Below are 23831 nucleotides of genomic sequence, written 5' to 3' on the forward strand. Positions count from 1 at the left end.
TGAGGAGGGGTGGGTGGTGGGGAGTCAAAGGGGGGGTGGGGGTGTGGTGCTTGGGGGGGGGGGGGGTTGAGCTTCTTTCTGCTCGTCCCTCTGCTGCCCAGTCAGCATCACGTCATCAGTGATTAGTCAGATCAATAGGCAGAAACACATCCAGGTCCGCATGTGAAAGACCATTAAAGTCTTGTCTGCCCACTGGGACCTAACCCGCTTCCTCTCCTACCCCGTGGTCTTTTCAGAGCTTTTGGACTCTGACACGAACAGAGTCGTGAGTTTTTTTTCGGGGGGACGGTCCCCCCCCGATCTATGACTCTTATGATGTATCCTCCCTGCATGCTAAGAAAGGGCACATTAAAGGCAGCAGACACCCTCAAGTCAAACGGAGAGACAGAGGATAGACACGCGATGGCTTCAAAATGCTTAGTCAGACAACAAAAGCCCGTCACATTTCACTCTTTCATTCACTAATGGATTTCCCAAAATAGATAAGTCCGTTTCACATGCTATCCTCGCGAACGGGGGGTTCGTTTGGAATCCTAATAGTTTTTTATGGATATATGGCGGACGTTGATGTATCTTGGCCTTATGATGTTTCATGCTCCTGCCTCTTGGTGTTGTAACCATGAGGAGGCGAAGGGAGGGTTATGGAATAATGAAATCTTGTTGTAGCCAGAGGGGAGTAGCCACAGCTCCTATCCCCTGTTGGCCGTACACGCGGTTTGTTTTAATGGAAGACCAACAACACGTCTGTATGTTGCAACACCTCCGGTTGTGTTCCCAGTCCTCGCTCCGAAGATTCACACCATAGAGATGATGTAGCGTTTTCCTCTGAGACGGACAGGCTGTTCCTAAGACATGCATTCATGTGCGTCCAACAGAGACAGAGAAAGAGAGGGAGAGAGAGAGAGAAAGAGAGAGAGTGAGACAGTGTTTGCGTGTGTGTATGTGTGTGTGTGTGCTGGAGAGAGAGAGAGAGAGAGTGAGAGGGTGTGAGTGATCGGTCTTACCAAGGTAATGTGTATCTCTTCATCTTGCAGGCAAACCCTCCCCCCATCATTGTGAATGCAGATTCGCTGGATGCAGGTCCTTATGTAAGTATCTGTTGTCTCTCCCAGTGCGCTTCACGCTCTCATCACCTTAAATGGTGCTTGCCTACCACGTGGAGTCATTCCCCATCGCCTCACTCTGCCCTGCCCGCTACCCAGCCCTGTATGAGATTACTATGTTAAAAAATATGGACAGGCTAAAACGATGTTTGACCTGTGTAGAAGAATGTTCTTAGTACCCATAATAAAACACTGAAGCATATGTGGAATTATGCTTTAGAAATAGGAGATTAGACTTAAACTCTGCATTTTGTAAGGTGTAATCTGCTTACTGTGGTTATTTTTATAACTACATGTTGCATGGATTTAGTTTATTGTTAGCTTAGTTATTATTGTTTCTCCTCGGTTTGAAAATGACATATGTATGTGTATTTTATTTCTGTTTCTGTGTATTTTTAATTAGAAGAGAGCATACACAAAGCCTTTAAATCAGTGATGAAAAAGAATCGCATGCTTTATCAATCTGTTTTGTATCTGTTATAGGTCAATGGAAGTGACGGCATGTATAAATATGAAGAAATCATTTTGGAGAGGGTAAGTGTACATACACTGACATAAAGTCATTACTAAATTGCCTCATTTTTTTGGACATATCCACCCTAATCTTTTACCTATACATTTTCAACCACTAGATGGCAGTAAGGGGTGCTTCTTTTTTTTCTCAAGACTTGAATCTAAACATTATGACAAAATGGCATTTTGATTAGCCACGCACAAAGATCAATGGCCTTTACCGCCGCGAGTCTTTCAAGTAACCATGCCGTAGTTCCCCGAACGACCCAGGCACACACACACACACACACACACCCAGAGAATGCAGTGTTAAACACGACGACCCAAGATTATGAAGAGTTTTGAAGAGTTTCCTGGACTCTCTGTGTTCACTTAGTTTGGGTAATGCAAAGTCATGTAGTGTTAATCATTGTGAATGATGTCCGTAAAGCAAAACTTTGTAAGAAAGGGGTCAGGACTTTGCGGCGCTCTCTCGGCTTCCGTCCTCCCACGTATACAGATGTGTCTCGGGCCTTTCAAGATAATTGCAGGGCTGCTCCGGCGCTAAGTGGCATTTCTGCATGCAGAGGCCTAAATAAACTATGTAAAAATCTCACTTTAAAAGGTCTGTGGGTGTGTAACATTTGGTGGTGGGACCCAATGCACTTGGCTCTGGCTGTGGAACTGCATGTTGGGACGCCTCAGCCTCCCTGTGTCCTAATTTGCTGCGACCGATGCTCATTAATTATAGAAAATAATAAAGTGAGGTCTTTTCTCAGCTGTCTTGTTTTGGGGGGGGGGGGGGGGGGGGGGGGGAGGTTCTGCACTCTTCCCTGTCAGGCAGACCAACCTCTATCTGGATCTACAACGCTGTGACAAAAACAAAAAAGGGGAGTGAGAAACGAGGGATTAGGGACAGAAAAGATAGATACATAGATAGGTAGATAGATAGATAGACAGATAGATAGATAGATTGATGGGTTGAAGGGTTGATAGATTGATAGAGATGGAGACAGCTAGAGAGAGAGAGAAACAGAAACGAGGGATTAGGGACAGACAGATAGATAGATAGATAGATAGATAGATAGATAGATAGATAGATAGATAGATAGATAGATAGATAGATAGATAGATGGGTTGATAGATTGATAGAGAGGTAGACGGATAGAGAGGGAGAGGGGGAAAGTGGGAGAAAGAAGGAGCAGAAGTGAAGCAGACGCAGACTTTTTGTCCAGACTTCTGACACAAATCCTTTCACAGTGGTGTTATTTTGGTCCGTCCAACCCTAAAGCAACGCATACATGCTTCAGATTCCACACAGATAACAGTGCTTTGATGCTAGTGAAGACCCCCTGCAAAGATGTTATCCTTCACAGGGAGCAGGCTTTGACATCCATCATCACTAAAGAACAGTGTATATCCATAACATTCAGAAATCATTTACTGAAGGGTGTAGCATTCGCGTTGTATCCTACCATCGCTGTTAGGGTTTCAGATTCCTCACCCCCAGAGGTCTTCTGTGTGAGCGGTTGCATATCTGTGGGCTTGAACTTTTATCCCCGCCTTTTATTTGACAGGGTAACTCCGGCCTGGGCTTCAGTATCGCCGGAGGGATCGACAATCCACACATCCCTGACGACCCAGGAATCTTTATCACGAAGATCATCCCAGGAGGGGCGGCCGCGATGGACGGCCGGCTAGGGTGAGCGTTTCCGTACGGCACCCCGACACCCCAACAGTTACCATCAGCAGATAGAACGTTATGGAGATGTTGTGTTTTAGTTCCTGTTTAGACAGCAAAACTGCAATCATAATACTGAGAATGTACCAAATGGAGCATGTGTCTGTCTTACGACCATTGGTGTCCCTCACTATCAAATTAGTTTTGGCAATGTAGGGTCTTATGTGCTCCTGATTTCCCTTTTTCTAAAACAGTGCTGGAATTGGCTGTTTTACATGTTCCTGTGGTTGACATGGACAGCGCATTAGTTGAGATGGTGGTATGTAAGTGGTCCTGTACTGAGTGTGTGTCTATCTCTCTCTGGCTCTCTCAGGGTGAATGACTGTGTGTTGCGGGTGAATGACGTGGACGTGTCAGAGGTGGTTCACAGCAGGGCGGTGGAGGCTCTGAAAGAGGCTGGGCCCGTGGTCAGGCTGCTAGTGCGCAGGAGACAAGCTCCTCCAGAGACCATCATAGAGGTCAACCTACTGAAAGGCCCTAAAGGTCAGATCACACACACACACACACACACACACACACACACACAGAGCTATCTATCTATCTATCTATCTATCTGTCTGTCTATCTATGTGTTTGATCAGAGATATGTACTCTCATATGTTCGCACCTGTATCAGTACGCATTACACACACACACACAGACACACACACACGTATATATATATATATATATATATAAAAATACTTTTTTTGGGATGTTTATATTGCTTGTCTGTGGCTGATTGCTTGGATGATATTTTATATTCTGCTATTTCTCTCCTTTTGTCTACCTTTTCTCCTCTGTCCATACTGTAGGCCTTGGCTTTAGCATTGCTGGAGGTATTGGCAACCAGCACATTCCTGGGGACAACAGCATCTACATCACAAAGATCATTGAGGGAGGTGCCGCGCAGAAAGACGGACGGCTGCAGACAGGAGACCGCCTGCTGGCCGTAAGAGCTGTCTGTGATTTAGCTCACCAGTCACAGCCTCATTAACTCTTATACATCTACAGCCTAGTACAGAATAGTACAATATAGTCTAGTACAATAAAGTCCACCTTACACAGAGGCTTTCTCATAGTCGTCTTGATCACAGAGATTCTTCACTGATACCGCAGTTAACTGTCAGTACAGACCTTTCTAGACACTAAATACACAAACACAGAATTGCATGCATTCTCGTTTGAAGCAGAAATATGCTCATGTGTAATGGTTTATAGCGCTCTGCGTGATGGATAAGGAGTCGCTGCACCAGTTCAGACGCTGAGCGCGGCTGATTGGCGTAGCCGTGCAGAGCCACCTGCCTGGTGGATGAGTGACGGCACAGTTAATGGGGATGTGACTCGTTCAGGGCTGTCATGGGAAAGGATATGTTATCAATCAAAGCCGCCTTCCGAGAGGACACGCATAACATCCCAGCTGCTAGTAGAAACAAAACATCTTTCACATCAGTACCCCAAAACTTCAAATCAATCAACATGTCTACATCTCATAACAGTTCGAGGATAAATCTCAATTTAACCCACTGAAATTTTGACAAACTAAAATTTCAGATTTCTCCCGGTATACCATTGGCTCACGGACTTTTAACCTGAGGCTAATATAGTAAACAAAATTTTTCTTAATAATCTATAGACAATACGCTCCCCTTTTGGCCTTTGTGATTACTGGTTTTGCAGAGACCGGATAGGAGAGTAAGTAAAGTGGAAACCCCACCCAACGCTGGGGGAGTCTTCAGTTCTTTTTCTTTCGAGCTTCCTTCCTTCCCGTCCTGTCACACGCACGGTCGCACGGACGTCGTCTGGTTTCCACGACGGCCGTGGCGTGACACCTTTGTTGTTTTTGACCCCTCCATCCAGGTGAACAACATCATCCTGCAGGACGTGCGTCACGAGGAGGCGGTGGCCGCGCTGAAGAACACCTCGGACATGGTCTACCTCAAGGTCGCCAAACCAGGACCCGTACACCTCAATGACATGTACGCGCCTCCGGATTATTCCAGCAGTACGTACCTCCTTCTGCTGATTTCGTTAATGCCTTAACTGCCGCTTCTCTTACTCTGTCCCGTAATGTACCACAGAGAATACCCACAATGCTCTTTCAGGTCTCTTAAAAGCACAAGAAACAGAATACGCAGCACTGTGTTTACATTGGCAAATTATAATCACTCAGAAACTAGACTGATATGAAATACGGTGGCTATAATAAGTGTTCACCCCTTTCATATTTTATATTGTTACAACATTGTTTAAAAAAAAAAAAAAACAAAGAATTTTATTGGTATTTCTTTCTACTGGTTAGTGCAAAATACTCACAAAATACTCTAGAATACTCTGTGTTTCTCAGTCCCAGTCCTGGGCACCCACTTCACTGCATATATCAGTTAGTGCTAAGCACCAGAGCACCAAGTCTAAGAGGCCAAGGACTCGGTGACCGGTGATAGAAATTGAATCAAGTGTGTTAATCCATGGCCAAAGTGAAAATACAGTGGGTTTTGGGCCCCCAGGTCTGGAGTGAAAACACTTCTCTGTAATATTAAGTGATGAACAATTGGTGTAGAGTGTTGCACTGTAGCCTGTTATGTAGAGTGTTAAACTGTAGCCGGTTATGTAGAGTGTTAAACTGTAACCTGTTGTGTAGAGTGTTAAACTGTTACCTGTTGTGTAGGGTGCTATACTGTAACCTGTTGTGTAGAGTGTTAAACTGTAACCTGTTGTGTAGGGTGCTATGCTGTAGACTGTTGTGTCGAGTGTTAAACTGAAACCTGTTGTGTAGAGTGTTGTGCTGTAGCCTGTTGTGTAGAGTGTTAAACTGAAACCTGTTGTGTAGAGTGTTAAACTGTTACCTGTTGTGTAGGGTGCTATACTGTAGACTGTTGTGTCGAGTGTTAAACTGAAACCTGTTGTGTAGGGTGTTGTGCTGTAGCCTGTTGTGTAGAGTGTTAAACTGAAACCTGTTGTGTAGGGTGCTATACTGTAGCCTGTTGTGTAGAGTGTTAAACTGTAGACTGTTGTGTAGAGTGTTAAACTGAAACCTGTTGTGTAGGGTGCTATACTGTAGCCTGTTGTGTAGGGTGCTATACTGTAGCCTGTTGTGTAGGGTGCTATACTGTAACCTGTTGTGTAGGGTGCTATACTGTAACCTGTTGTGTAGAGTGTTAAACTGTAGCCTGTTGTGTAGGGTGCTATACTGTAGACTGTTGTGTAGAGTGTTAAACTGAAACCTGTTGTGTAGAGTGTTGTGCTGTAGCCTGTTGTGTAGAGTGTTAAACTGTAACCTGTTGTGTAGGGTGCTATACTGTAACCTGTTGTGTAGAGTGTTAAACTGTAACCTGTTGTGTAGGGTGCTATACTGTAGCCTGTTGTGTAGGGTGCTATACTGTAGCCTGTTGTGTAGGGTGCTATACTGTAACCTGTTGTGTAGAGTGTTAAACTGTAACCTGTTGTGTAGGGTGCTATACTGCAGACTGTTGTGTAGAGTGTTAAACTGTAACCTGTTGTGTAGGGTGCTATACTGTAGCCTGTTGTGTAGGGTGCTCTACTGTAGACTGTTGTGTAGGGTGCTATACTGTAACCTGTTGTGTAGAGTGTTAAACTGTAACCTGTTGTGTAGGGTGCTATACTGTAACCTGTTGTGTAGGGTGCTATACTGTAGCCTGTTGTGTAGAGTGTTAAACTGTAACCTGTTGTGTAGGGTGCTATACTGTAACCTGTTGTGTAGGGTGCTATACTGTAGCCTGTTGTGTAGGGTGCTATACTGTAACCTGTTGTGTAGAGTGTTAAACTGTAACCTGTTGTGTAGGGTGCTATACTGCAGACTGTTGTGTAGAGTGTTGTGCTGTAGCCTGGCGTAGAGTGTTGTAACAGTGCGGAGCTGAAACAGTGGGCATACACACAGAGCCTGTTCTCAGACTCCCACACTGAAACCTGCTGCCCACTGAGCTTCTCCATGGACTGCACAGTTCCCTCTCCCACCAAGTGTGGAGGCTTTCTCACATTCCAACTGCATGTACGCACGTGTGTAAGCAGTCATGCCCAGAGCCTCCGCTAAATACACACTCAAAGTGGGACTCACACACACACACACACACACACATATACGGGTAAAAAACTAACACACAAAGACACCGCTATGCAGAGCAGCATTTGTGGGTTCACTTCTTACACACCCATTCCACAGCTGTATCATTACAATGTGTAAAATCAGAATGGCTTGGTCACGTTTCAGCAGGATGGCCATAGGCTCTTAAACAGAGAGGACACTGAGATAGAACGGAATTAGTAGTTTGCCTCAACGCTAGAAGACTGTAGTGTTTGAATGAACATTTAAGTTCTTTCTAAGGGCTGACTAGTCACCATTCTAACCTGCTGGACTTGTGGAAAAACCTGTTTCAGCTCATGGTGTCCTCTCTGAAGTGATGTGCCCATTGCCAGAGGCCTTTAGGTTAAACTGAGTTTTCGCTGTGGTCCTATGAGGTGACTTGTAGTAATCATGCTTCTTTTCCCTCTACTGGTCTCGCCCTCCCTCCAGCCTTCCCCACCATGGTGGACAACCATGTCGGTCACAACTCCAGCATGGCTTACATGGGCGCCATGGAGCCCAAACCCGTCTACCAGCCGCCCCAGGTCACGCCCTCCAGGTACTCCCCAGTCCCGCGTCACATGCTGGGGGAGGATGACTTCACCAGGTCAGTATCCAACAACAGGCATGCCTACGTCATACAGCCTGGATCTGTACACATCACAACTGGAATGTCCCTGTGCACACTATCAAAAAACAAAAGAAGAAGAGAAAAGAAAAACTTGCATGTGTTTCACCCAATAAGCATTTTATTTATGCATTATTTTTTTTTTGCGAATCATTCTTCTATCCTTCATCTTTTTCGGGTTCTCTTATTTGGTGATAGTTGAATTTGAGTATTCATGCCCTTTTAGTGTTATGATGTAAATAGACAAAGATAGAATAGAAGAGACGGAACAGAGGCTTTTTTTGGGTAGGCGTAGGAGGACGTGGGCTTTGAAATCTCCTGTGTTGTGCTCTCGTGTAGTGGTTTGTTTGTGGACACGGTTCTCCTTCAGGAGAGCAGAGTGGACACGGTTGACAAAGTCTCTGCAAGTCTCCATTTGAACGTAGCAAAATACCCAAGGGGTGTGTGGAAAATAGGGGATTCTGTCAAGGGTCATATGTCATTCAGGAAAAACAAGTTCCAAGCCACATGCTTTTTTTTCTTTTTTTTTTCTTTTTTTTTTTTTTTTAATTTGCCACTGTTCACTGGACATGAGATCTCTCTTTCTCTCACTACAAAACAAAGCCTGGACTAACCCAGAGACTTTGAGTCAGCCTCACACTGAAGCTGGATCTGCCCTCACCTGCTAACACACCCAAGGATCAACAACCCTGTGACCACTGCGTTTAACAACAACAATAGCAAAAAAACCCAAAAAAACAAAACAACAACCCACAAGTGCATTTTCCTTCTGTCACGCATGAGTGTCTTTGTCTCTCTGTCTGTGTGTGCATGTGTGTTTTTCGTTTTGTATTTTGTATGTGTGTGTCCCCTTGTGTTGTCTCTGTGTCCGTCAACCTGTTCTCTCAGTGCGTGCGTGCGTGCGTGCGTGCGTGCGTGCGTGCGTGTGTGTGTGTGTGTGTGTCTAAATGTGCGTCTGAGTCAGCCCTGTTCACTGTCTGATTTCTGTACCTCCACCAGGCCCGAGCCCATTTACAGTGTCATCCACAAACCTCATGGGGATACCAGCCCTCCCTCCCCCCACCTGTGCAGCGGGGGGCCAGGGGAGGCGGGCTGCGGCCCCGCCCCACCTGCTCTGTGTCAAAGCCTGGTCCCGTACTCTGGCAGGTACTAACCCACTGCTTCTTGCTCTGCCTGGCTTAGTCTATCCTAGCTTAGCCTAACCTAGAAAAGCTATCTTCACGGTACCCCCCCCCCCCCCCACCCCTTCCCTCCATCCCCCTCCCTCTACACCCCTCCCCAAACCCTCCGCACCGCCACTCTCCTCTGCCCCCTCTCACGACACAACGGCAGGAACCACTTAGGCAAGAGAGTACAATGCACCAGGACTTGCTGTTGTTCTGCACTGTGTGATGGATGTGTGCCTTTCTTTGTGAGACTTATGTGAGAGAGGGATGTAGCTCACACACCACTAAAGAGATTTGAGGTGGAGTAGGTGTGGTTAGGTGGGGTCCACGCCTGTGTTCACAGAGCCTATTGTTGCTGTACAGTATTGTCGTGAGTGATGGCTTTTTTTTTTTTCCCCTGTTTATGTCTCACAGCCGCCCATCCGTCTGTGCGTTTCTACGTGTTTCTCCTCCGTATGTCTGTGTTTAAACACATATATGATGGTATACATGACTTTTCACTCTTCCTCCTCAGCACCCATTTGCAACTCAACAGTAAGGGAAAGTCACAGTGACATTCTGGAAATTTCCGAGAGTGGTTTGTGGCAGCCATGATGTGACTTAAATGCAATGAGTGGCCAATGTAGGTCCATATCAACTCCAGTGCATCATAGGAATGTTTTAGCATTTTAAGGTTTGGTGCACTGGTGTAGAAACTATAATTTAGCAGCGCTAACAGATAATGAAGTGATTTAAAATTGTGTTTGTGCTGTATCAAGTTGATATGCAAAGTATATGTAAAAACATGTTCAACAGAGCATATGTGTAAAAGGCGGAGAAATAGGAAACTCTTGTATGGCCTGCAGCAATTATGGAGTGACTCATACCTAACACACAGAAACACACATCAGATGAGGGACCAAGGTCTGAGAAATGAAAAGCATCTACAGCCACAGCTATGATGAGTGTCTACATATAATACGCACTGTTATTATTTTCAGAAATCTGTGTGTGTGTGTGTGTGTGTGTATTAACTGGTGAGAGTCTGCCCCTTTTTGTATCAACAGACTGAAGTGTATGAATCCCTTGCACTGTGATATCTGAGAATACATACCTGTGGGATGTTGTGTGTGTGTGTGTACATGTGTGTCTGTGTGCCTGTGTGTCTGTGTGTGTTTATTGTAATTAATGTGTGTGTGTAAAAGTGAGTGTCTGTGTGTGGATTTTTGGGTTTTGTAGTGTGTTTGATGTGTGTTTGAGGTGCGTTTGAGGACTTACTGAAACCCATATTTCTCTCTCTCTCTCTCTCTCTCTCTCTCACACACACACACACACACACACACACACACATTCTCATTCGCTGCGTAGTGGCACAGGAATGGTTTGGCCTGTGCTAACCTTATGTAAATATAAACAGTAGGCCCTGCCTTTACCATAAATGCATTGGGAAGTGAGAGGCTGAATCTGCAGTCAGGCTGCAAATGAGGAGTGGCACTCTTTCCCCTGGCTGTCATTATTCATCTGCACAGGGGGAAAACAGGCCACGCACTCAGGTAATATCATGCGCACGCACATGCATACACACACACACACACACACATAAACACACACACAAACACACACACACACGCACACACACACACACACACACGCACATAAACGCACACACACACATACACACACACACATAAACACACACACACACACACACACAAACACACACACACACGCACGCGCACACACACACACACACACACGCACATAAACACACTCACACGTACGCGCACACACACACACAAACACGCACGCACACACGACCTGCTCTGTTTGTTCCCATCACACAAACTTAGACTCTCAGATAGTCTCTCTTAATCTGCTGACATGCACGCGCAGTCTTGCTCCTAACATACAACCACCAACACGCCCACTCACTGTCATGACATACACAGACAGCAGACATGCAGCGTTCTCGTAAAAGACAAGCTCAGGCCCAAATTTCATCTTCCTCACTCCAGAGATTTCCCTCAAGAGGGGTTTCTCTGTGTTGTACATCCGTCTGTGTATGTGTTCGGTTGGTTTACACTGACAGCTCGATTTTTTGGAAGACTGCATGCATGGCTGTGTGTGTGTGGTATGTGTGTGTGTGTGTGTGTGTGTGAGAGAGAGAGAGTGTGAGTGTGAGTGTGTGTGAGCGAGTGTGTGTGGTGTCTGTGTTTGTGTGTGTCTGTGTGTGTATGTGTATGCATGTGTAAGACCGTGTGTGTGTGTGTGTGTGTGTGTGTGTGTGTGTGTGACTGACTCAGAGTGTAGATTCAGATCGGCCCTCTGCCCATCTGCGCGTCCCCCACACCAGTTCTGTCACTAACACATTTCCTTGGCCATCTGACTCAACACAGCACAGTGGGCTCCCGCTCAGTTCAGACCCACTGCCCCTGTCTGCCTGCACAAAACACTACGGACAGTTCTCTGGTGATCGCCCAACCTCAGAACGCACAACATTTTCAGCAGTGTCAAACAAGGACAGATACGAAAAGCAAATGACGTATCTGAAAGTTTGTGACACATATGTTTACACATCTACGGCAATGTACACTCGAAAGCGCGTGAAAGCGTGCACTCACGCAGCCACACACCCACAAGCACACACACACACACACACACACATACATATACACAAAGTTATCAGATTTTTAGATTTAGGGACAATTCAAGGCCTTTTAAAAAGTGGGCTTTGTCTGTCAATGTTTTCCAAAGTGGCATCAGTGACTAGCCTTTTGTTATACACTGACTAGCCTCTTTTGTAGCCCTTTGTTTTTCCTCTTCATTGGAATATGCTGCACAGTGAAGTGCCAAAGCCCACTGTGTGAATGGAAGAGAACACAAACAACCTCTCAGGGTCGATTTTAGCTCCAGTATATGGAAAGAGAGAGAGAGAGAGAGAGAGCAAGAGGAGTTTGGTTAGACAGCAGTGTTTGCTCAGAGTGCACACAGAAGTAAAATCCCTAAAGCGGAGTGATAAGTGAGCTAATCAGTGGTTAACTATTTACCAACGACCAACAGAGTCGACTCACATGTGAAAAAAAGAACAACAACAAAAAAAAAGACAGGGAGTAAGATGGCGTCTAATCTTAACCCCTTAATTCAATTCTTTATGGGCCTGTTTTTGTCAAGTCTTTCCATTACTGTTTGCTTGTTTTATATGACAGCAGACATGGGGGGGGGGGTCGGGGTGGAGATGTTGAGCACATCTGATTAAACATTGGAAAGATGTGATCAAAGCCAGGGTAATTTTTGGCGGCTTTAGTCAGGCACCTGAATTTAAACTGTTAATCATTTATCGCGCCTGGTTTATTCTTAGCAGCTCCGAGAGGCTTGAAATATCCTGAGCCGTCTGTTGGCGAGAAGTCAAATTAGAGTGAAGTTGGTGGGTCCTGAGGAGAAAAGCTGTGGTGCTGTATTCACTCGAGATCCAGAGAGAGAGAGAGAGAAAAAAAAAGCAGTCTCTAAAAGGCAAAGAGAGAGCGGACTCTTAACTGCGCGTAGCAGCCATGAAAGCCACTGGTCTGTGATCTTGCCAAAGAGAACATGATTTCCAGAGGGAGCGTGGTCTCTCTATGTTTGTGGAGAGAAACGTCTGCTGTGTCTACGATTAATCACCCAACCAGAGCCAATTATTGAGAGAAGGGGAGAGAGAGAGAGAGAGAGAGAGAGAGAGAAGGAGAGGGCAATGCAACCTTGTAAACCTTAGAATGAAGCAACTCCATCCACACCACTGTGCCTGGGGAATTTTGGCCTTAGCTGTATTAGAGAGTGGTGGATACATGACAGAATCTTTATTAGAGAGAGAGAGAGAGAGATAGACAACAGGCAACAAAGAGAAACTATCAAAAGGTTATAGAGAGAAAGAGAAAGAAGAGATTGGCTGTTACAATGCTGGTTGTACAGCGTAGTAACTGTTTACATTCTTGGATTGGATGAATAGATGGCGGGGGAGGGGAGAGAAGCCGTGCTAAGGAGGGAGAGTTGATGGCTGTGTTCATAACCTTTGGAATTTTCTCCTTTTGTGTTTTGTGTGTGTGTTTTTTTTTTCTTCTTCTTCCAGCTGCACTGTGCGAGTCGTCTTCTCCCTGGCTGTCTCACCTCTTTCATCTCACTCTAGTTGACACACCCTTACACATCATCCTCATCTCACACTGACAACACACATACCATAGCTAAAGATATTTGTCTGACTTGATTTTCCATGTTGTTCCAGTTGAACAATATGCGTTGGTAGCTCGCTTATACTTTCACACATTAGCAAGGGGTTCTGTGCGGAGGCTGGTCGGTTAATGTCCACAAGACGTTTGAGATGATGGACCGGTATGCAGGGTGTGTTTTTAAAAGGGGTTGGATTGCGGTTAACGCGAAAGATGAAGGACAGAGTGTTAACAGAGGCCACACTGGATGAGAAGACCTTGAACGGAGCCGCATCCCCTTAATGGCATTTCATATATGCGGTCCCGAAAGAGGAAACAGCCGCCGTGCAGTTGTGAAGAAGATGAAGGATGTGCTTTTGTAGTTCTCGTTGTGAGTAATGGTGGGGAACGTAGTTCTAGTGGGTGCGTAAGAGTTAAGTCTTGCCCTGTTCCTGATGAGGCGAGTATGTGACAGCCAAAGTGGAGCTGTTTCCTATCACGCTCACGGACCAATAGATTCCACACACAAACAGACACAGACACGCACGCTCGGACACACGCACGTACACACACACACACACACACACACACACAGACACACACACACTGCTTTGTCAGAGAGTATGCTCTTTATCTGGATGAAGACAGAATTCGGGATATCATCTTCTTCCATTTATGTCTGGAGTAACTGCAGACAGACACCATGTTCACAGTAAATGTTTCCTCCTCAATGTCGATGGCGAAATCTAGTCTGGAGCGGAGGGGTAGGAAGCGTTTCTCCTTCAGGAGCAAACTAGAGAAGTCCAGGTAACAACGCGTTTTGTTATACAGCAAAGACGGGTAGCGTTCTTTCAGACAACACAGAATGATCGATTTGTTTCTCGTGGACCTCAAGATCACGAAGTCCACTTCTGACATCATGGCTTAGCCAGTGTTAGGGGTATAAAGGATTTCAGGTTTGAGTTTTCATTTCCTTGTGTCTCATATCTGATCACGGAAACAGAAACAGATATTGGCAATTGGGGATAAAGATCTCTTTTCTGTTTTTGGGTTAAGCAGCTTGTCTGTGGTTTTGTTTAATTTACTGGAATCTGCACTGATGCAGTGATTGGTTGAGAAGAGCTCTTTTGAACCATAACTTTTCATCAGGCCCTGCATTTGTAAGACTTATGTTGAATGTAAGGTCACAAGACAAAACTTTTATTAAATTAAGTTAATGGACACTACAGATGTGGTTTACTTTTGCATGGATTCTTATCCACATTTGGTTGTAATTACGCTTGTTTTACATCAACATTGCATATTTTTCAAAGACTTCCAACTGAATACATCTCATGTTATAGCATGCTTCACTTTCCTTATGGAATATTTATGGAAGCTGTTTAACAAACACTACAGTGCGTTGACAGTCTTTTAGACAGGTAATCAAGGTTATTTCTGGTCCTCAGAGCCTCACAGAATGAGTGCTGTACCACTGAATATCATCTGTGCAAAAGTGCTGTCTTCAGCACTACGCTGACGACCACGGAGGAAATGCATGCATCCTTTACAGCATGACTATTTAACTGCAGTAGGGAACCACACTAATGGGAACCAGAAACAGGGAGTTTAATGAATATCACTTAATATGTTTGTGTGTTTGTGTGCGTGTGTTTGTGTGTGTGTGTGTGTGTGTTTGAGAGGTTTTGGGATTTGGTTTTCCTGTTGCTATGTCCTAAGCCATAGCGTGTTTAGAACTGGGCTTTTTGATTGTTGCCCACTGTGGTTCAGCCTCTCCAGGATGCCAGTGCTGAGCAGTCTGGAATGCCTCTCTCTGTCTCTCTCTCTCTCTCTCTCTCTCTCTGCCTGCGGATGAGTCACGGCAGCTAAAACAGAACTGCAGTGGAGTGATCAGGAATGAGCTCACTGTGTGAAGGAGTCAAAAAAAGTGTTTTGTGTACGTGCGTTGGAGCCCAGTGCTGGGAGAACGAACTTGCTATGTTGCCTCGCTGACCGAAACGTCTGCCAGTCTGTTCAGTTCGAGATGAGAATCAGCATTGTTCCAACCCGACATCTTCATTAGTCTCGCTTAATGCAAAAGCATTACATTTTTAACAGTGTGGTAGTAACTATGACTCCACAGAATCTGAGCTCTATTTGAGATGCATACGTTTAGATGTGTATCTTTTGTCTGCCTAAACAGAGTACCGTACCCGTTGTTTTTCTCTCTTACTCCATCTCTGCTGTTGGCTCTGATGACTTAAGGCTCGACCCACAGCCTGACGCTCTCTCTGTTTGGCAGGGAGCCAAGGAAGGTCCTGCTGCACAAGGGATCCACGGGGCTGGGCTTCAACATCGTGGGCGGGGAGGACGGAGAGGGCATCTTCGTCTCCTTCATCTTGGCAGGCGGGCCGGCCGATCTGAGCGGGGAGTTGAGGAGGGGAGACCGCATCCTCTCGGTCAGTGCCTCACGGGTCGCCCTGACCGACACGACGCCACGGTCCGGGTTTACTGACAACACAACCCAAGCCAGTTTACATAGTTCGCTCGACCAGAATAATAGCTCAGAGAGACCATATCTCTCGTGCACAGGTCATTCACTGAATGCATTCGTTTACATGCCGTGGTTCTGAAGAAGAGATGTATCACTGATATCTCACAATAGTCAGCTTTGAATGTTGTGAGATCGCCGTACAGAATATGCGGTGGTTGTTGTATGACCCGCTGCCCTGTTTTTATTTATGTATTTCATTTATTTTTGTCTCAGGTGAATGGTGTGAACCTGCGGAATGCCACCCACGAGCAGGCTGCAGCTGCACTGAAGAGGGCCGGGCAGACAGTCACCATAATAGCCCAGTATAGACCAGAAGGTATTTTAGGTGTATTAAATTTGCATCTTACTGCGCTATTTCTTTCATCCCCACATGGGTCTCTCTTGAAAGAGAAGGCAAAACTGTGTTAACCCAAAACATTAAGGATCAACACATGGGTTCTTGAACCTAGCATGTTTTTTCCCCCCTGATATCGTCATAAAAACTTTCAAAAGCATTTTATAATGGTTTTACATAAACATGCACGTTGTACATATTACAGGATTAGAACTGGTGAGACAACTGGTTTTTTTTTTTTATCCTCTCTCTTTATCTCGCAGGACTCTCTCAAAATGTCTTTGAAGTGTTTAAATAACTGACCCATGCCTCAGTAGTTTTACACAGATGTTTTCCTTGTGTTCTTTTTTTCCTCTAACAGTTTCAGTAGATCTGAATGTTCTGATGTGATACCAAACAAGCTTGACAATTAATGCCCCATAGAGACCCGGTGGTTAACCATTACCTCGTCCATTAAGGTTTAGAAACCAAGAGAACATGGTCACAAATAAGGGAGGCACTGGGGAAAATTTGGCCAGAACCAAGCATTCAAAAAAATGCCACTTTCCCGTCTTACATTTCATGTATCTTGTCTACGGCGTAATTCAAGGCTTTTGTTTCATCTTGCATGGTTCCTGTATGTGTTTTTCCTGAAAATGAGATGACAACTGAGAAATGAGATAAGCATCTTATGATGCCTCTTATGCTTCCTTGTAACACTACAATAAGGGAGTTGTGTTGTTGGTGTTGTTGTTGTTTGAACATTTTGTGAGCTAGAAATGCTGTCAGATAAGTGAAAATTATTTGTATTTCTCTCAGTTGATGAGGAGTAGTTGCACAGTGTGTTTTAGATGTTGTAGAGCCTACACTTAGGGCAGCTCTCTCAATTCCAATTCAGTAGATCACTCAAATCCTTCTAAGAGTCAGTACCACAACATTTTTTCCATAAATGTACGTGTTGCGTCTTGCATGACTTCTGTGCTGTTCAGTGCAGCGAATTCGGAATAGTGAATTGTTGTACTGTGGCCCTTTAAGTCAGGTAGCGCACGGTACCTCGCCTATGTTCTCAAAAGAGGAGCCTAGTTTGCAAATGAGGACATTGTCAGTGACCGCTGATTGGCTGGTTTTTGCCAGACTCAGGTTAAGGGGGGCCTACAGAAATCATTCGCTATACTGTAATTCCAAGTACTCCTCAACACGATTGGGGACTGCGGGGCTGTCTACCAACAGTGGTTACTGAAGCGCAGTAGGGGCAGAAGAAGTGGGGCCAGAGGGGGGAGGGAGCAAATTTCGCTAGTTTCAACCGTTTGGAATAAACGACAAGAAAAGAGAGGGAATTTAACAAAGTTTATTGGGGGATGGGTGGGCAAGTACCTGCCGAAACGCCATTAATATTTTTTTTTCTCCCGGAGCTTATAGTCACACGTTCCGCGCACGGTTTGTGCAACCAGAAATCCCGCGTCTCCGAAACTAGAGAACGAGTCCGCTTCTGTTGCTATCTTTTTTAGAGGGAGGAGCGTACTGGTTGGGAGATCTAAACCTTTTTGAACATTTTTGTTCAAACTTATGATCCGGTTGCGGACAAGGGAACTAAAGCCCAAATTGGTCGCTACATACGCCACTGGTAATTATTGTTCTGTTCCATGTTTTTCTTCGCCGTGTTTTGTGATTCCGGTTGGATTGAACAATCAGGACAAAACGGCGGAGTGAAACACTCAACGGTAAGAACATATACATTCACAACTAGGGATAAGCTAGATGAAAGTATATGTTGAAATAATGCTACGTTGAACAGTTTTTTGTGGTTTTACTAGCGTCTAGACATATGCTTCAACCGAAACCGAGCCATATAATCAAGTAGGGAGGCGGTATCTTTTAACACCGACTGGTTGAAGTTTTAGCACTGAGAAGTTGGTTCGCGCTGCAGTTCGCTTGACTGGCCAGTACGAGAAATGTTTCACTGGAGGAGAGGATTACTCTCTCATTGAGGAAAGACGTTGAATGAAATGAGTGACCTCTAAACTAGGTAAAGCATTAAGCTACCGGTGTTCCTACGATGCAGTATTTTAACTCTTCACAAACCCTGGTTTACGTGTAACGTCTTATCATCTTTGCAGTGACAAACGACATTTGTGATCTTAATCAGGTGCTTCCTCCACAAATCTAGATTACAGGCCTTTTGCTGTCACAGACAGCTTGATATTAATGTTTAGCTGTTTTGTGCGTTTGAAGGCCCTAGTTACTTGCTCAAATACGTGATCGATACATGCTGCATCCAGAACAGGTGCGTGAGTCCTCTGTATCTCTGTCAGCAATAAAATGGCGCATAAAATACATTCTTATCTTTCTTTCTTAGTTGTTACTAATCACGGTGTGTACATTTAGTAAAACTGTGTCCAGTTTATCATATGTGTTCGAAGTTATTTTTTTTTTACTAATAGTTCTTGATTCGAAATTAATTGGGTAATTTCCTGGTCCAAAGATCGGCAGTCTCGTCAGATAACTAATGTTAATAGCCAGAAACCAGTAGTTGTTGCCAGAGGTTTGAGTCCACTTGACTTATCTGAAATCAATAACTGTTCTCTCGTCTTGATCAAGGAGGCTATGAGCATGTAGGCTACGTTTAGCACTCGGAACTGGTCTTTTAGCTGCGACGTTTGAAAAGAAAAATCTGCCTTCTAGTATTATGCTCTGATTTTTCTATTCAAAACTATGAGAGGAATGTGGTAGTATAACTTATCTGTTAGAGCACGCTCTCCCCCATATTCGTGCTTGCTTCAGTCAAACACTCATGCATTAGAGGTGGCCTGTTTCCCGGGACACAGTATGTGTTTTTAGATGTACGTATTTTGGCAACAGAAGCCAATGAAAATAACAAAAAATTAGGAATTTTACAGGTTTTATACCTGATTTACTTATGATACTTGGAAATTGCCCATCAGAAGATCTTTTTCTGATTCATCCCAGTGTAGCCATTTAATTCCACAGGTTGTAAAATAGCTATTGTCTATTTATATATGGAAACAGGGCCTTGTCTTTTTAACTTGGGTGGCCCAGAAATCGCTACATTTTTAGTGTAGGCTATCCTACTTCAACACCCCAGAAAATGACTATACTTTCTATCTTTAAGTTCTATGCTTAGCTCGAGCTGTTCTAGGATCCAGACATTGAAGGTCACTGCTGAAATATCCAGCCAGGATGGCAGTTTTTTAATGAGAAATCGGGCAGGGATCGGTAAACCTGTCTCCACCGTTCTCCAACACGTCCAGTGTTTTACGATGTTAGCCAATGATGCTATCGGGCTCCTGACCTGACAAGCCAGCATATCCACCGAGTGGTTTCCTTTACAAGAGGCCTGTGCCACAGGCTTAGAGAGCAGCTGGGGAAACTGAACCCGGAATGGTGGCTCAGGAGTTGACTCCTCGGATGTCGAGTTGGGCACGGTGCCTGGGTCTGCTCCGGGGAGCCAGTGCGCTGGGCTGTCCAACAGATGTCTTTAATTGAACCCGCATACTGAGGATTCAATGAACTCTCAGCAGCGCAGTGTGCTTGGACTTCCTTCCACAAATTCATTCATTCACTACTTCATTCAGTCATTCGTCGGCTGACGGTGGAGCAGTTGAACCTGTCGCGTCAGGAGACTGATGGGTAGACGCTGTCGTTTCCACACCTCTTTGCGTCACATGTCTCTTTACATAAGACAGCGTCTTAAGTCACAAAGATAAGGGAGTAAAATCACAGTTTCAAGAAGCGTCAAGTCTTTATGGCGTTGCAGTAGAGATAGGAGAGCACAGATCACAACCTAGACTGACCCTGTAAGAGGCTTCAAGCTCTCACATTACAAGTGCATGCTTAAGATATTATATAACTTCATAGAGACAGAAGCAAGCAACGAACCAACCCCCATTCCCCAAAAATAAAAGCTTCGTAGATAATGAGGACAAGAAGAACTGGCCCAGTTACTCTATAGAGACGTCTACTTCTCTTAAGAGGCAGTTCAAATAGGATGTAGCATGAAATGACGATTTCTACCTTTTTCCCCCCCTCGAACATTATTTGTGATACTAACTGAATATCTTGTCTTGTGTGGCCTCTGTTCTCTGCACGGCCCACATGCTGTCCCTGCTTAGCAGACTTCAGCTGTCTGGACGGTTTTCTTTACTACATGCTGTCTATTCCCTGCGGAGCCTGACAGTTGAGGCTAGATGGCTGGGTGGTCCGAGTTTACTGTTTAATGGTGTTTGACTGTCGGAGTCAAAGTCAGATACATAGGTCAAAGCATACACCTATAGCTCATCTTCCAAAACAACAGTCCTGGGGTCGTATTTTGACCCTCTGACTACAGATCCCCTCGTCCTCTTGTTAACGCTCCGTGTCATTGCGTTTTCTTCCTCGGTACGTCGGTACGCCTGCCTGGCTGTTTCCTTCCGCCTAATGTTGTTAGATTGTTTCCGTGGTTACAGGCAGGTGGTGTCAGATTACCTCACCTTGCTGTGTCATTCCGGTGCGTGGTTAACCCTTGTGTGGCAGACAGGGCGGGTGCTGGAGTGCTGGCCTTGGGCGTAGCACCTCTCTCTCTCTCTCTTTGCTTTGAAGACCGAGTTTCGGCTTCAGCGTATTGTTGGGGGACTTAAAGAATTGGATAGAACCTTTTGCCTTTCTCTCCTTTTAAAATGGAAATTTGCTGGAGGGGCAGGCTGTTTTGAGCACAGCCTTCGTCTAGTTTCACTTCTCGGTATGCAACGAAAGGTAAAGTTGGGGGGGGGGTGTAGGGGTGGTTGTGTTTTGAAACGTTTTCGTAAGATATCGATGACCACACAAGATCTGCTACATTTTGATCTCCAAAACAAGACTATTCTTCCTGTTCTGTGGTGCCGTATAAGGTCTGCATTGTTAGCTGTCGGTAGTTTTCCCTGTGTGTGTGTGTGCGCGTCTTGTGTGTGTCTGTGTCTGTGTCTGTTGGTTGCTAGGTTTATTGCTGCAGCCAAACCTCACTGCAGAGGTGTACATGTTTAATTAAGAGGCTTCAGAGGGATCATGCGTCATCCCTCAGTTTTGTAGCAGATCCGAAGTGCCCTTGTTCACAGCGAAAAATGATTACAGTTATACATTTGTTGGAGGTCTTCATCCTGTTACGCTGAATAGTTCATGTTCCGTTTAATTAATATGCATAGTTAATTACCTGGCTGGAGATATTAGTGGATATCTTGGGTAGATACATGATTAATTTGAATCTGTTCCCCAGGTCATTAATCAGTCAGGAGTAAGCCGCCAAGCCTTTTTCTCTCTCTCTCTCCACGCTCAACGTTGGGTTTCTCTCCTTCCCATTCTCACATCACAAGCAAACTCAGAGTTAGAGCTGAGTAGAGATCTGGCCATATCAGGACAAAGGGAATGAATGAACAAGTGTGCGTGTGTGTGTGTGTGTGTGTGTGGTTAGCTGCGCTGACAGGATATGTGTGTGTGTGTGTGTGTGCATTCTTACAGAGTACAGCCGCTTTGAGTCCAAGATTCACGACCTGAGGGAGCAGATGATGAACAGCAGCATGAGCTCTGGATCCGGCTCCCTGCGAACCAGCGAAAAGCGCTCCCTCTACGTCAGGTACTTCACACACACGCGCACACACACACACACACACAACGACTCTCTGTCCATGTCAGATACTTTACACACACATTCACACTCACAGACACACTGTGACGCTCCCTCTACGTCAGGTACTTCTCACACACACACACACACACACACACACACACACCCAAAACGAGACTCTGTCCATGTCAGATACTTTACACACACATTCACACTCACAGACACACTGTGACGCTCCATCTACGTCAGGTACTTCTCACACACACACACACACACACACACACACTCTGTGACACTCCCTCTATATAAGGGTACTTTATATACACACACAGACACAGGTCATTTTCCAGTATTAAACATCTTTATTTTTTAAATTTTTAATGGCAGGATGTGTTTAGTTATGGTTGCCCATATTTATAAATAATGAAAATAATTTTCCTTTCACACAAACGGATGTGGTGTTAGTATAAACAGTAGAGTAAAAATCCTGAGCATAACACGGATTTCTCCCAGTATAGCACCTGAACCATTCAACCAACCAATCCCAATATGCACATGCATCATCAGATTAGAATTATTTGCAGGTCACTTTGTAAAGCCACTGAGATTATAATCTTTCTTGATGAAAAAGGATGTGGTCGTTGCCTACAGAATATTGTGTTTCGTGGCCGTCTTAAAGCGACGTACTCAAATGATCCTCAAAGCTTTGATTTCAAACAGTCTTTTTTGTTTCTTGGGCCTAATGAATTGAGTTTTATCAGCGATTTGTCTGTGTGATCAAGTTCACTTTTCCCTGTTGGGTGTGAATTATGTCTCATATACCAAAGCAAAACAATGGATGGCTGACTCTATCTGGAAGTACTGTTCTTTCCTGCCTCAGGAAAAGCTTTCTTGAGTCAGGGTCAAAATACATTTATCTGTGATGAAACACTAACACCTTCTCTTTCCTCTGTGGAATTGTATCAATTAGAAACATGGATGTTTTGTAGACAGTAAGGTCTCTACCACCAGCTTGCACTGAGAAGGTCAGGTTTGTGTGGATATACATCAGCACAGAAAATGAGAGAACTCAGTGGGTTTGAGTGGATTGCAACATTATCAAAACATTTAGGAAAATGTGAAAGAGTCTGAAAGCTCACATAGGGTTTGATATGGAGTTGGGATGTGATAAAACCACAGCTGTTTGCTCCTGAACTGGGCTAAGTGACAAAGTCACCCTGTGACTTGTGTACTGTATAGACATGTTCCATTCACACAAACACTAAGTCACTAGTGAGCGATTCCCTCACCTTTAATTCCTGACGCCTGTTGGCCTACTCCTCTCTGGGTAGTTGGTGAGTAAGCAGTTTGCTATGTGTGTAACGTAGCCTGTTAAGTTCGTTCCGGAATCTAGGCGCATGTCAGTTTTGAGGGTGAGCACTTAAAGGTGTTTTCACATTCCAGCCTTTGGGCTGGTGTTTTCCCACGAGACTTTGAAAAAGAGGAACAAACATTCTGACCACGTGAGCTGTGACCAGGGGCTTTTGACTGCACCGCTGACAACAGAGAACTAGCCCCCCCCCCCCCCCCCCACACACACACACACCCACCCACACACCATGTCCAGAGGCTTCTCCATACAGCCTGTGTCAGAGTGGACATGAGTGTGTTTGTGAATGTAGGCCAGTATGCAGGGAATTCTGTGAGGAAAACCAGTGGAACAGGTCTGCCTCCTTCCCTCTTGTGTTATAGCAGTCTGACAGTGACACAACAGAGATCTGCCTTGTGTTGCCTCTCAAGAAGAAAACAAAAACCAGCTAAAGGCACTAGGTCTTTGTTGGTAAATGTAAATACCTGGATGTTTCCTAGTTTTTGTTTTGTTTTGTTTGTTTGTTTTGTCACTAAAAACAAATTTTCCACCGTGACCTAAAACACACTAAACTGTATTTCTTTGCTTTGACATTAACGGTGGTTGATGCCACAGCAAAGGATTGTCTAATGCCTCTTTTTTTTTTTTTTTTTTTTTTAATTTGTGGTCAGAAATTCTATTTCTAACCAGCCCAGAG

The 23831-nt window shown here is 44.8% G+C and overlaps 1 protein-coding gene across 7 annotated transcripts in view; it reads left to right on the forward strand.

Annotated features, from left to right (window-relative positions):
* dlg3 (discs, large homolog 3 (Drosophila)) overlaps nucleotides 1-23831 on the forward strand; it is a 70029-nt gene that overhangs the window by 40424 nt on the left and 5774 nt on the right. For 3 of the 7 annotated variants that reach the window (XM_030792874.1, XM_030792882.1, XM_030792890.1), the window contains 10 exons: nucleotides 1035-1088; nucleotides 1587-1637; nucleotides 3173-3297; nucleotides 3650-3819; nucleotides 4131-4267; nucleotides 5176-5320; nucleotides 7847-8003; nucleotides 15629-15785; nucleotides 16094-16196; nucleotides 21681-21795. In XM_030792874.1, coding sequence (XP_030648734.1) covers nucleotides 1035-1088; nucleotides 1587-1637; nucleotides 3173-3297; nucleotides 3650-3819; nucleotides 4131-4267; nucleotides 5176-5320; nucleotides 7847-8003; nucleotides 15629-15785; nucleotides 16094-16196; nucleotides 21681-21795 — 1214 coding nt within the window. Of the gene's footprint in view, nucleotides 1-1034; nucleotides 1089-1586; nucleotides 1638-3172; nucleotides 3298-3649; nucleotides 3820-4130; nucleotides 4268-5175; nucleotides 5321-7828; nucleotides 8004-9023; nucleotides 9171-15628; nucleotides 15786-16093; nucleotides 16197-17439; nucleotides 17915-21680; nucleotides 21796-23831 lie in introns of those variants that run through there. The other 4 variants (XM_030792866.1, XM_030792898.1, XM_030792906.1 and 1 more) reach the window with 4 other exon arrangements.

The sequence above is a fragment of the Chanos chanos genome, chromosome 2 (assembly GCF_902362185.1).
Source record: "Chanos chanos chromosome 2, fChaCha1.1, whole genome shotgun sequence".
NCBI classification, from domain to species: domain Eukaryota; kingdom Metazoa; phylum Chordata; class Actinopteri; order Gonorynchiformes; family Chanidae; genus Chanos; species Chanos chanos.